This window comes from Cyprinus carpio, chromosome A16, assembly GCF_018340385.1.
Source record: "Cyprinus carpio isolate SPL01 chromosome A16, ASM1834038v1, whole genome shotgun sequence".
Taxonomy (NCBI): Eukaryota; Metazoa; Chordata; class Actinopteri; order Cypriniformes; family Cyprinidae; genus Cyprinus; species Cyprinus carpio.
This window is the reverse complement of record NC_056587.1, coordinates 11,092,035-11,106,913: the sequence shown is the minus strand read 5'-3', so window position 1 is coordinate 11,106,913 and position 14,879 is coordinate 11,092,035. Positions and strand designations below refer to the sequence as shown.

The following is a 14,879-nucleotide window of genomic DNA, read 5'->3' as shown; positions in this document are numbered from 1 at the left end:
CACAGAAACTTACTAAATTACTGAGGCACTGATGCATTATGGGTAGTTTCACCAAAAATGCTATTTTATGCTGTTTCAGATTGAATTCCCACTGCTGCTACCTTGAACTAATATACTGGTGCATGTTTGTGTGTCTCAGACTGAAAGCCAGGGCTGGGAGTGGATTTTACTGTTTTTCCGGAGATGGAGTGATTTTGCCAAAGGCAGTTTGAGTACAGGAAAGCTGGACCTCTCCTGCTGTGCCTTAAAAACTTAAAAACAGAAAGCAGCTGGTCTACACGCACACATTCAATCCCTCACATTTGGTTGTAATGACTGTGTTTGGGTTTATCTGTGTGAGCCTGATGAGTGTATTGTGGGTAACTGAATAGCTCATCAGAGGGAAGAAATGTGCACAAAACGACACACATCCACATGAAGAGATCCAATCAACACAAACACAGACAAAAAAAGGCATGACACTCACACTCATTAGACTAGAGAGTCCTAAAGATTCTCTAACGTGCATAAATGCTCAGACTCTCCCACTCACATACCAAAAGAGATGTATACACACATGCAAGAGTATATCTGATTATAAATTGATGTCCTGCCTAAAGCACTTTTCTCACTAAAGTAAGTTAATCAATAAAAACTTAACTCTCAGAGGTATTCATAAATTTTAATAATTAAATGAAATGCATTTAAATGGATTAAACATACATGAAAATAGCAACCACATTACAGAAGTGGACTGGAGCCACAAGGGAAATTTATGTGCCCACTGAGAGTGCCGTTTATTCTATTCTATTATAATAAAATGCATTATTATAGTGAAAATATTTTTTTTATTAAATTAAATAGATTTTTCTAATGATAGAGCAGTCTGCATATATAAAAATACATTAAATTAAAAATTAAATTAAAAATTAAATTAAATTGATTCATTTAGCAGACGCTTTTATCCAAAGCGACTTACAGTGCATTCAGGCTATCAGTTTTTATCTATCATGTGTTCCCGGGGAATCGAACCCCCAACCTTGCGCTTCGTAAAGCAATGCTCTACCACTTGAGCTACAGGAGCACATAAATACATATACTAGGTTTATTTGCCATCATAGGGCCAGATTGACTAACTTGTTGCACAAACCATGATCTTTTGGCATTAAAAAAAAAACTACTGTCAAGATGCGGTAAAAATGAGCAAAGAAAAAGAGTTTTCCACACAAAGTTTATGGGAGCAGAGTATTTAAATAAATAATGCAATGTGATGTGCTAAAGTTCGCGGTAGTCAGTTTACTGGTATTTGCGCAATTATTTTACACCCCCCAAAAAAGCATCTCTTAACCCATTTTGTGCCTGTATTACACTCACCTGATTACCACTGGCTCTGCTTTTTTTGACCCTATGCCAAATTGCGTTGCTCTTGGTAGATTGCGTTGGTCATTATGTAAATGAGATAGCTGCACCTGTGTTTGCGCATTGTCCGTAAATCAGCCACATAACTTTCCACTCCCATTGGTGCTTTTATGGGATTGCAGTCTCATCTGCCTTGTTTAGTAAATCTGGCCCACAAGGTTAAATAGTCATGGCTTAGTGTTTCAGTACCTTTACCTGTAGATGTGTAAAGGGTTAAAATATTTTGTACACATATACTATCAAAGCAGTGAGTCTGGCAGATTGTCAAGAGTTGGCTTCTGTCCACATAAGAATTCTTTTGCCTCATTATTTTTGTTATTCATGATGTTCAGATCAAAGAACCCAGACACGCACAACCAAACACAAGAACCTATTCACTTTTAAGCATAAGACACTTGCACAAACAGGATGTCACCTAAATCCATTCAAGGCTGTAAACAAGAGAAAATCAATTGCCCCAAAGCCCAAATGCCATTCAGATACATTACAAACTTCTTCTGGAGATTTCTGTGGAGCACAGAAGACAGCAACTCTTTCGACCTTCTTACTTCAAGCATGTTCCATGTCAACAGACACAAAAAATACATGCACATGTCAAAACAAAACATACACTGTTTCCTGTTTGCTTCCTGATTCCATTCAGAAGGGTTTCCACAGGTGTTCGCATCCTAAACAGACCACTGTTTATTCTCATGGTCAGACGCTGCCACTTTCTGCTTGCCCTTGTCGACTGACCTCAGTCCAAAAATATAGATGAATGTAAATAAATAATTAAACTGACTTGGAAATGAGGACAGAACTGAATATAAAAAAACAGACAAACACAAACATGCAAAGAGAGGATATCACACCCTCCAGGATCCCGCTGTCACTGTAACCTTGACCCCATGAGTTTAACTATGCCCGAAGCAGTGCATTGTGGTCCAGTGGATGCCTTCGAGTCAGCATGGAAAAAACTGAGTCATTCTCTTATTGCTGCAAACTGCTAATGTATTATACTGCCAAATGAAAGCCAGAGGGAAACAGCAACGTAACAAAACAACATCATAATTAAATAAGTTATGAGGATAAAAATATATCAGGAAGCATATGAATATTGGCTCCATTTAGGAACTGCTGCTAGTTGAAATGAGCTCATACTTACAGCAAACTCATATTAGCTTAGTTAATCTGGGTCTCGCAAACTACTGTTAACAAAAACACTCTGATAAGGTATTGCTCAATCTATATTCACTGATGCACATATTAATTAAATCCGAAATGCTGTATTGCACATTTAAGAAGTGGTTTTTAAACTTTTTGAAGCCTAAGATAAAATATATTTATAATGTATGAGAAAAATATCAAGTATATTGTAAAAGAGAATAAAATTAAGTATCTTTTGTATTGTTATTGACTTTACTGTAGCAGTTTTCTAAAATATTATATTAAATATTGAATTAATATCTAAATTTACATATTTAAATATTTAATTTAGTTTGACAAATTCAAACAAGCTAATTGTTAAATCTGACATTAATTTAAAGAGTTAAAACAATATTTACATACATAGTAGAAGCATATGATCTACAAATGTTTTTTACAGTTCACTTCACTTAATTACTACTCTGATACTGATAAACATAATTATACTGCAAAAGTAATAATTACAAAGTCACAAACTGTCAGACGCCCATGTCACTGTCACTACACGTGTTTACCACACATCACATGGCATAATTACAGATGTTATTGAAAGCTACAGCACAGCCTGTGAGGCTAGTGTGTTCGTGAGTGTTTTGTAAGGGGGGTGCAAGTGGGATAAAGGATTAGAAAGGGGTCAATAAGAGGCCAAAGAAATTAATTACCTGTGTTTACCTTTGTATGTTTTAATAGAATTATTTATTCATCAAGTTGATCAGCCAGGATTGTGATTAAGGCCATCCCACCCACAAAGACACACACACAAACACAATAAGCTTTTCATCAGTATTCCTTCATTCCTCTCTGAGAAAGGAAAGGAATAAGAGTGCTAAGAGTGTTGAGTACAGCAAACAGACCAGCTGTATAAAAACTGCAGTCGTCCATTCAATCTCTGCAGGAGATCATAAATCCAAGTTATGATGAATGAAGCAGCTTAATAACACAGTGTGAAGTGGGTAATGAGCAGCATTTCTAATCATATAGTTTATAATCAACAAACAGGCTGCACACATTGAAGCTACTGTTGAAACTTTTGTACACTGCAAGTGTGTGTGCGTGTGTGTGTGTGTGTGTGTGTGTGTGTGTGTGTGTGTGTGTGTGTGTGTGTGTTTGTGTGTGAGTGCAGTTCATTTGAGGGCAACTCTGTTCACTTATGCAATTAACACAAAGAGGAGATTTCCTAAGAGAGCGCTTAAGTGTGTTTTGATTAGATCAATAGACTCTCATCTAGCTACATGATATCAGGAGAGTTTGCTCACTCTATTTAATAAATAAAATAAAGAAATAAATATATACACATACACACATATGCACATATTAGATGTAACATCCCATTTTGGTGTCTGCATCAAATTAAATTTACAAAAATATATTATTTATTTTTAATAGATATTTATAGAGTTAAGATATACTTACTTAAGATATACTTCTGACCTGTACTTATTAAAATATTGGAAAAATTCAAATTAAACATTTTAATGTACTGGGGGAAAAAATAAAGATGTATTACACTTTTACTGTTTTGATGCTTGAAAACCCCTTTTCACCTGACCCATATATTTTAATTAATATTAATCCAAATCAACAAACTTTCACTTTTAGCAGATTTTAATTCAAAGAAGTTGTGAAAATTTACCAGCAATAAATATTTTCCATAAAACTGTATTTGCATGATTTGTTATGTCACTATGACAATATTTAGCTGTTTATTCCCCTATAAGGCTACCAGCCAACTGGCAAGTCATTATATTTTATTTACTTGTGAAAGCCAATTTTAACTCACATTTGGTTCTTGTCAACAATTAATTTTGTAACCAGACTTGTACCCACCTACTAATAAATTACCAAGCACAGTTAATCAAGATGCTTAATGGATAGCAGTGGAGAGCTAAGGTGATTGATACAGTAGATAAACTGATTATTAGTGAGCCTGTATGGTTTTTTGGTGCTTGCTGTGACAATGCAATTACTGTTCCCTACATCTACTAATAACCACTGCAATATCTTCTGAGGTAAACGGGTTTCCTCAGAAACGTGTGCATGAAAACAGCTGCTGTGAAGTAATGTCCAGGGAGACAAAGCTTTCTGCTGGAGCAGGGAATGTTTGGGATTGGCCCAGTAAATTGAAGTATAGTTTATTTTAATGTCTGCAAGAAGGAAGAGGAAAGGAAAAGCATGAATAATTCTGTTATTAAGCAGCGTCGGCTCTCATTCTACTGATTTGGATACTAAAAAACACAGAGAATGAGTCTCCCTCCACTCTCAAACTGCCATTATTATTTTGTTTCTGCTGTATTAAATTTACCCCGTTGCAGCCTTATCAGCCGAATTAAAATTAGCTTGCTTGTTGTACCATCACTGACTGCATTCCTCAGCTCCTCACTTTTTTTCATTGCCCACTAAAATCCACACACACACACACACACACACACACACGCACAGAGACTCTCTCTGGAGAAATCTTCTAGTTCATCGAGTACATCGGCAGCCGTATTGACAGTGACAGGTAGCATAACTCATATAAAAACCTCTCTCTTGAAGTTTGTTTATAGCAGGTTACTGTGTGGCTAAATGTCAGAACACCCTGTCCAAAAAATATCCAGGCTTCAATTAGTACTCTCTACGGATGGTTTCTGTTCAGCTTTGTACTCAAAATAAGAGCTCCACAACAACTTCATTCATACAGTTTTATACAGTACATATGCATATAGTCTTACTGTACATTCACAACAACAGCAACACACATATTTTTACATTTCGATTACCTCTGCCATTATGTAAAGCTCACTTAAGGTTAATCTTTAAAAACACTAATAATTTACGAACACTGCTAAATGCAATCTTTAGCAAATCTCATTAATGTGAGAAAAAAATGAATATCCATTTTTCATAACGTACATATCGCTGGGGCACACAATGGTGGTGATTTCAAGTTTTACAATCCTGGGGACATTTAGTCTTCACCTTCACCTCACAAACCTGACACACAGTCCAGCTCTAGCCACAGAAGTGCTCACATTTTCCTTCTCTCATTCTTTTTCAATCATTTGATGCAACAAAAAAATGTGGTCTATCAAGGGAACCACACAACTTCTACCTTCACCTCTGGCAATGTTATCCCCATGACAACAGACACACTGTAGCAATTCACTGTTACAACTACTGTAGTAACCGGCCTCCCGACTTCACCTAGAAAAGATTTTTACTCAACACAAGAACACACAACCTCAAACATAACATAATAAATAATAATAATAATAATAATAAAATTAAAATCCCATTCAAAATTTGGGGTCAGTAAGATTTTTTTTTTTTTTTTTTTAATTTGGGGTCAGTAAGATTTTTTTATGCTTATGAAAGTCTCTTATGCTCACAAAGGCTGTATTTATTTGATCAAAAATACAGTGACATTGTTAATTATTACTACAATTTTTGAAAATTTTTGACTACAAAGTTTTTGACTGAAAAATGTTGGCAAAATGTAAAAATGGCATCTGAAATATGGCTTTCAGACACCGCCAGACTGAGATGGATCAGTGGACTGAGATAACTTAAATGATGTTCTTGATTATCTTGTTTATCAGCATTGCATTCATTCCTCAAATGAAGCTTATCATTAACCATTATTCTTAGAAAAGATTTTCCTGAAGAGACAGAGAGCGAACAAGGCACCTTAGAGACAGATGTGAGTGCATTCCTCTCTTCCCCTCCCTCTCTCCTCTAGACCTATTTAGAAACACTTACAGGCTGTTAACAATCATTTCCCTTGATTAGAATGGCCTTTGAATGCCTGGACAAATTGCTTTCAAACATGTTAGAAAATCCTCAAGTCATTTAGACTGTGTATTTGCCGGTACCTAGCAAGACCCATTCTGTCATTCTCTCTGCCTCTCACCAACCTTGTTAAAACAGTGAGAGGCTGAGATACTTTGAGCTGCGTCAGCCTCAGGCACTCTATCTCTATTTCATTCTATCTTCTACCTCACCTTTCTTTTAATTCATTGCATAATTACAGTAAGTGAGGGCCATTAATGAACATCCAATTCTGCCTACGGTTTGAAAACAATGGATTCTTGTCTATTGTTACTTCCTCCCATGCTATGTCAGGGTATTTTTTTGTTTGTTTTTTTTTCTTTCAGATTAAAAGCAAAAAGACTGGAGGCACAGGTAACCGCTTTAATGTGCCGCTGAGTGTATGCGAATGTAGGATGACCTCTTTGATTAATTAGACTCTCATAATGCATTTAATCAGTTAATCAGGCAAATTAGCGCTGCAGAAATGACCTACAAATGTGTTTAAGTAAGAAGGGTCCATGTGTGTGTATTAAGCGAAGTCTGTGTGTTTGTGTGCATGCTTTTGTTTGTATTTTTCTGCACTGTAAGCCGAAAGGAGAGAGTGATTCATTAGCCTTCCTGTGTGATTAGAGCTCTCTGGCCGTGTTAACGTCAGGACCCCAACACAAAGAGTTTCAGACAGGCAAACTCAGAGGACGGCTGCGGCTGGGCCTGGGGCTGAATATTAAAAGCCGGCTGCTACACTCCATTAGCACATCAACATCACTAAACCTCCTCAAAAAGAGCTGAGCTAAGTACAGCAGTAGTCACTTATTACCAGAATGGCCGGAATCATTAGTAAGTCATTTGCAATAGAGAGAAAAAGAACAAATAAAGTTTCAAATTGACATTTAAACATTTGAAACACAAATTATTATCAAGCCATATCACAGCACTACAACATTATATATGCTGTAACAGGGAACCACATAATTACATGCCAAAAAAGATACCAAAGCTCGTAAACTGAGTAAATATTGCATATTGAGTGATGTCCTTGAGCAATAAAGGTAAGGTAAACCCAACATTAAACATTATAATACTTTATAATAAGGTAAACGTTATAATACTTTCTCACATACTGTCAGCATTCAGCAAATGCTTCTTGAGAAGTGTGCATTTGTATCCTGCATGATCACATGTAGTCTGTGTGATGGCTGGCCCATGCCAATTAAATGTGGACAAACATTGTCATCACAACATGTGATTTAAAACTATGCTGCACTATATCTCTTTACCCATTGTCATATTTTTTTATTTGTAATTCCTTTTTTTATGGGTTTTTAGTATTAATTTGTTATCTAAAGTATGTTTATTTGACATTTATTTTTTATTAATTTTCAAATTATTTCAAATTTCTCAAATATTAAAATAAACATTCTATCTATCTATCTATCTAGGCTTTATATCGGCCATCAGCCACCCTGTTCTCTAAGAAATAGGCATCAGTTGTCAAAAAATATTGGTTGACCACTACTATAGAATTCGCTCATTAGTGTGTGTTTATAGGGTGCACTTGAACAACTGCCTTTCCACATGACAGCCCTACAGGGCCAAAAGACTTAGAAGCACATGCTTGTTTTTGTTAATTAATTTCTTTATTTAGTATTGTGTCAAAAATGCAAGTTGTGGCATCACAGATAACAGTTTCTTTGGCAGCTCTAAACAAGAAAGCACAGAGTGGCATTACATAAGGTGACTGGCAGCGTTTCAGAAGAATTTAAGAGCTAATATGCAAGTAGCATGAACGGCAAACTCCATAATCCATTACTACATAATAGCTATGAAATATATTTGTTAACTAAGAAGACATTAGGTAGCCCGTGTTTTTTCAAATCACCATGACATTTCCTGACCATAACACTCATGAGTCATTAAAGGTCATTTGACTAGTCAGATAAAACATGAAATTCTGACTGCTGCAGCTAACATCTTGCCATTATGATCCATTGTAGAATTATTGCTCAGACCTATAGCAGAAAGTATAGTACAATGATATAAGAACAGTTAATGGGTCAATGATCTATGTCCACAAAAAAAAAAAAAAAATTTGAAGAGAAAGAAAAAGCTATTTTTATTTTTTTTTTTTAATTATTTTCCTCAGAAAATTACTCTTTGTACTCTTGTCGGATTCATCCCGTTTAAAAAAAAAAAAAAGCATTTTTGGATCAAGAAAGCATTCATGTGGTGTAACCAAGTAAACAAAATTTTGTGGTGAATTTTGGTCACACCACATGACTTTAATTTTTTTAGATAAAAGTTCAAATATTGGTTAAAATAAGTGAAGCATTTTTGTTAAAAAATATACACCACCATTAAATAGTTTGGGGCCATTAACATATATTTTTTAAATAAATTATTATAATACTTCTACTCAGCAAGGTTGCAGCAAATTAATCAAAAGACACAGTAAAGATATTATGTTACAGAAGCTTTTCTATTTCAAATAAATGCAAAGAAAAAGAAAAACTGGGTGATCCCCCTGAAAAATGGCAAATAAATAAATAGAAATATTTTAACATATTCAATGCACACAAAGCCATGAAGAAATGTCTCTTTATCTCAGCAGCAGCCAACACAAACAGACAAGTCCCTTCACTCTAATGCAATAGCTGCAATGTTTTAGAACTAATTAAAACTCATTGCCTCCGCACATAAATTGTGCTTTTGTGTCTCCCTCTTGCAGGCAGAGCTATCAACATATGCCTCTTCAGTGGTAAACATGTTTTAAAAATGTGTTGGGAGATGGCAGTTTGGAATGCAAACCGGGTCCCTGCTGCAGCTCAACATCAAACATCCACACAGTGTCATGAGCAGAGTGAGAGGGAATAACCCAGATACTGAGCAAGTTTAGCATAAGATTGGTTTGGAGCCTCTCCACAAAAAGCGGAGATGGAGCCCCATAAGATGAGCTTGATAATACTGGGTGAACCACAGGGCATCCGAACAGGTGTTGACTGCTGTAGCGGAAAGCTGATCCAAGTACTCTGGGACACCTCACTGAGACTGAGACATTCCAGTCCAATGAGTTAAACAGGAGACTCAATGATGGGGAACATTTGGTGTGATTTAGTTTTGGTCTTAAGGCAAAGCCATGGAAAACGCAGGAAGATTCAGCTGTTTTTGCTGTTTTTATGAACAGAATCTGCACAGCTCTCATTTATAGCCATGTATGCTGGTCTAGGGGGAGAGAACTTGGATTAACCCCTTTGAGTGGGTCAAAGAGTACATAAAAAGTGAAATTCATACATACAATGACTGTATGAATACATCTCTTCTATGATGAGCATGTGTTTATTTTTGAACCAAATTCATTTTAAGATTTTTAGAGGCATACAGTCAAAAATGTCACCAACCAACCAAAAACAAACAAACAAGAAATGAGTCAAAGGTTGTGTCAATGGCTCTTAAAGTATGATATAGCATGATATATAAGATATAATTATATATCATAATTATATTATTTGATATGTATGACAAATATGATATTATTATTACTGTCTATTACATGGCAAGGTTAGTTTAAATTCAAATTGTCGCACCAGGACACACAACATGATAGTATGGTAAGGGGCTCAACATTTCCATCACATGCTTGAGGCATTCAGCCAATCACAACAAGCTGGATAGCTGTCCAATCACAGTACACCTCGCTTTTCAGAGCGATGAGCCTTGTAAAAATTTACGCATTTCTGAAGGCGGGGCATAGTGGAGAAACAGTAATGTTTTTTTAACCTTAAACCGCATAAACATTTCATTACACCAAATACACAAAATAATATTATTTTTGTGATGACCAGAGGTGCCATGCCCTAAACTATAAACTTCTGAATATGTGGAAGGCATAAAAAAAAAAAAAAAAAAAAAAAAAAAAACTGTTTAAAATATGATTTATTCCTTCTACCTTTCCAAAACGCCCAGATTTGAAATCAGAAGAATCATGACATCAGTCTCAGTGTTTTGATGTCTGGATTTTCTCCAAAATTCCCATTAAAATCAGTAATAATTTACAGTGAGCTAAGATGAAAGTATTGATGAGACTGCAGAAATCACATTGCAATAAGGAGATCATTGCATTGTGCTCTGTAGACATGACTGTGTTCGGCTACAGTGCAGCACTGCAACCTTTGATGCAATGGGAGTAGTCCTAAGAATAAGGATATAATTAACATTTTTCACAGTTAGTTGATATTGGCAGCTGTTATAGTAACAATGCAACAAAAACTTCCAAGAGCGTTCCACCTGTGATGCTCATTTCATATTCAAAGATGTTAGCCAGTCATAGCAGTGGGCATTTATATTGAAGTCTCACAGAAGACATGCCCCTTCTAATGGAGCGATCAAATCAGAGGACAAAATTTATGATAGAAAATGATCATTTATAATCAAAATTATGACCATTTTGTATTAAAATAATACATCCTAAGATTATAAGTGCACCCCAGAAAACACAATTTTAAAAATGAATTTCAAGACTCATGAACTGGCGCATTTTCTTTATTGCATCCAACATTGAACCTTGAACAAAAACCTGACACCTATGCACCAGTGAGGTGCCCTCTAGTGCTGTGCTAGAGAACAACTGGAGCATTTTTTGAATCACCACCAATGTTTCTTCCTCCATAAATAAATACAGTTCCCACAGCCTTCTTTTGGCCTTCACATCTCCTAATCTTTTTACACAAAGTACCCTTAATTTTGCATAGTGACGGGATTATTATGTTATAGACATTTAGCAAAGCTTAAATGATTAATTGCATATCTGACATTTTAGGAGCACATCACTGCAACATATGCAAATGATTATTAATGTGCATGTGATGTAAGACATCAGAGGCTGTCAGTCAGAGCAGCTGAGAAACCCGAGCATGTCATTCTGCAGTCTGTGTGCATATGAATATGTGCCTGCATGAGAGTGTGTGCGTGTCCTCCTCATGCTTTGAGTTAGAGTGAACATGGCACTCTGATTTAAGCTGGAGCAAACACATCCTTCACAACAGCTGCTCTGAAATTACCCATCAAAACCATCAGCACTGAACCCAGCTTCTTTCCAATCAGCCAGCCCTGTCTGCCCATCCTGTAGGGCAGTCCAAATGAAAAACACACACACACACACACACACACTTCTCTCTCTCAAGTTACAAGGTACAACAGGTACAAGTCTCAATTTGATTGGGCCTACTTATGCTGGTCTTTGATTGTGTACAAGTCTTCATTCGCATACATAATTTTCCTAACAGGAAAAGGCCTGGATCAGACACAAAGTTTAGGGACATACACCAGCACACTGAGCACAGCCTCAATTAAGCATGTGAATGGAATGGATTATAATGCCGGCTGAAATGGCATTGGCAGTTGAAACTGCCAGGACAAGACAAAAATGTTTTCTCTCACCCTGCTCTCATCTTTTGTTTCTATCTGCTCTGTAGAAGCACTAAACATGTCCTGTTATGTCCTTAATTTATCTCATATAATTTCTGGTTTGCTGCATACTGTGTTTGAAACTAAACAACAAATGGAAACTTTAAAGTCATACAATATGCTGACTAAAAACAACTACAATATCATCAGCAGAAGAGGCCAATGACGCCCCTCCAAAGAATTAAGGTGATGATACATGGGGCAACTTTTTGAGCAATGTGGCTTGGGCACTTTCCCATTGAGAATGGGCAACAAATTTCTATCTGGATACTTTAAGGTCATGGGTCCTTTGTCTCACCTGATTGCCCAACCAAAAAAAAAATAAAAATAAATAAATAAATAAATACATACATACATACATGATTATATGTATATATCAAATAATTCAGCGTCGCTATGGAAATAAGATGAATATATATTACTGGAGTATGTTTACAAGAAAATAAAATTTTAGTCTATGTTATGTTAAAATAAATGTGTTGCATGCTATTTGCCTTTGTAATTATTTGTGAAATTTACTAGCAATTTCAAAGTGAAAATTGTTTCAATGTAAATCTTACAACAACAAAAAAAAAATCAGTATACCCTGTAGTTTTTTTTTTTTTTTTTTAATTATGTAAATAAAAAGATTTTTGGAGTATGTTTAGCAAAAAAAATTAAAATACAATTTTAGTTTTCCTACTTCATGTCAAAATGTCATGTTTAATTCAATGTGTTACTTGCCATTTCTTTGTAATTATTTGTGCAATTTCTAAGTGAAAACAGAGTATGGGACATGGATTCACTTGTAGCTTGTGATCAAGTAATAACAGCACGACCACGATTATGACAGACATTTCAGGAAATAAAGTTAGATCTGTTTTAGGATGGTAAGGACCATCAGGGAATTTCCCATTCCGTTGCTGAAGCTTTTAAACATGCCGTTGTGAGATCCATAGGTGGGATAGTACCAGAATAGTGCTTGAGGTCAAAGTTTAACATATAGCTCAGTAGTCTGAGCCCAACAGAACAAGACCTGCCATCAGTCTCTGTTAGGAGAGCGTCAGGGGTCTGTGATCACAGCACAAATAAAGTCACAAATGCCTCATGGACTGACATCATCTGAGATATAGGCTATGCAGTGATGCCTTACACATTGCATAACATCCCTCATCCCTACTACATAAAACAAAATGCTTTTAGGATTTCACTGTCTAATGCAAATTACAATTGTAGGTCACGTTGATGGCACGAGTTTGCTTATTAAATCTTCTGCTGTTTACATTTCATTCAAAGGTACGTTAGTAGGTTAGTAGCCTATTGTCATCAAAAAAAAAGTATGTCCAGATTTTGCTGTCACATGCGCTTTATAAACATACTTTAACTAAGATAACTAAAACACAAAACCAATCCAAACCAACAAAACGTGTTTAATGAGATCCTAATAGCACATCGTGGTGATGTCTTTAATAAACAAAAACGACGATTGAGTATAGTATTACCGGTGATTCGCCTCCGGTGCTTTTGCAGAGCGGACCCCGGAAAACTCCTTTGATGCTCCGGTAGTGTCCATTGCTGAGGTGCGTGGAGCTGATCACAAGGTAGTAGCACGCCATCCGGTCCAGCGGCACCCATGAGCGGGCTCCAGGGACGACCAGGCGTGCAAGTTACTTTGGAGGTGATCTTGCAGGAGTTACACCGAGTGGAAGTACGTCTCTGTGCGCTGGTCCGATCGCTTCAGTCAGTACTGGACGGCGTTACAAGGACACGCAGATAAAATACGAATCTGCTGTGATTGCAAATCGGAAACACTGTCCCATATTTCTGTCACATCCTCTGTCTGTTTTTCTCTTTAAGAAGAGACAAGCACCTGCTCTCCAGCCCAGACGTCGTTACTGGATGTTGCTCTGGAGTTGTCAGGATTGTTCAGTTCCACAGACTCAAGCGTTCATTGTTTATATCCAAGACAAGACACATTTCAACTGAGGTCATGTCCTCCTCAAACACCCTCCAAAAAGTCACGTCAGTAGAGTGATGTGAAAATACACCTTCCAGTGCTAATTCAGTACTGTGGTACTTTTTAATCTGAGTAATGTCTTAGCTCGCGTGATTTCAAACCAGTGAACGCATGTCTTCAACTGACCGGTCAACTCTCGCATGAATTTGCTGGATGTCCGATTGCAGATGCTCTTTCCCTTCGCAGAAACGATCCGCGATCTGAGCTGAGTCCAAATGAGTCTAAAGCAGAGTCTCTCTCTCTCTCTCTCTCTCTCTCTCTCTCACACTCACTCACTCTCTCTCTCTCTGCTAAGGAGGGATTTGAGGGAGAGTAATAAAGCTTCCATCGGAACGTGGGTAGTTTTTGGCGCCGCAATGCAATCAGTGTGTTAAGAAAACCCCTTCGCACGCACGTAAGCCTTTTTCTATCTATCTATCTATCTATCTATCTATCTATCTATCTATCTATCTATCTATCTATCTATCTATCTATCTATCTATCTATCTATCTGTCTGTCTGTCTGTCTGTCTGTCTGTCTTTCTGTCTATCTATCTATCTATCTATCTGGTTAGTTCGTCTGTGTTAACTGTGTAACTGTTAACTTACATATAATATACACTGCATGATTAAAGGGATAGTTCACCCAAAAATGAAAATTACCCCATGATTTAGTCACTCTCAAGCCATCCTAGGTGTATATGACATTCTTCTTTCAGACGAATACAATCAGAGTTATATTAAATAATGTCCAGGCTAATCCATACTTTATAATGTGAGTGGATGGTCCAAAAATTGCACCCTTCTATAAGAAGTCCACATGGCTCCAGGGGGTTAATAAAGTCCTTCTGAAGCAAAGCAATGTGTTTGTGTAAGAAAAATATCCATATTTACAACTTTATAAACCTTAATCTCTAGCTTCCACTAACTGTCGTACGTGTGTTCACAAGAGACTGGCGTTCCAGCGGATGACGTAGGACGTAGGCAAACGCAGTGACAAAACGCGGAAGTGACGAACGTGGAAGCACAGAGGAGAGAGCAAAACAAAACACTGGCCACGACTAAGTGA

The 14,879-nt window shown here is 36.7% G+C and overlaps 1 protein-coding gene across 1 annotated transcript in view; it reads right to left on the bottom strand.

Annotated features, from left to right (window-relative positions):
- Window positions 1-14,042, bottom strand: part of LOC109106543 (G patch domain-containing protein 8-like) — a 78,727-nt gene extending 64,685 nt beyond the window's left edge. The window contains exon 1 of the mRNA XM_042772615.1: window positions 13,317-14,042. Within this exon, the coding sequence (XP_042628549.1) occupies window positions 13,317-13,430 (114 nt within the window). The 5' untranslated portion in view covers window positions 13,431-14,042. The remainder of the gene's footprint in view (window positions 1-13,316) is intronic.
- Window positions 14,043-14,879: the final 837 nt, after the last annotated feature.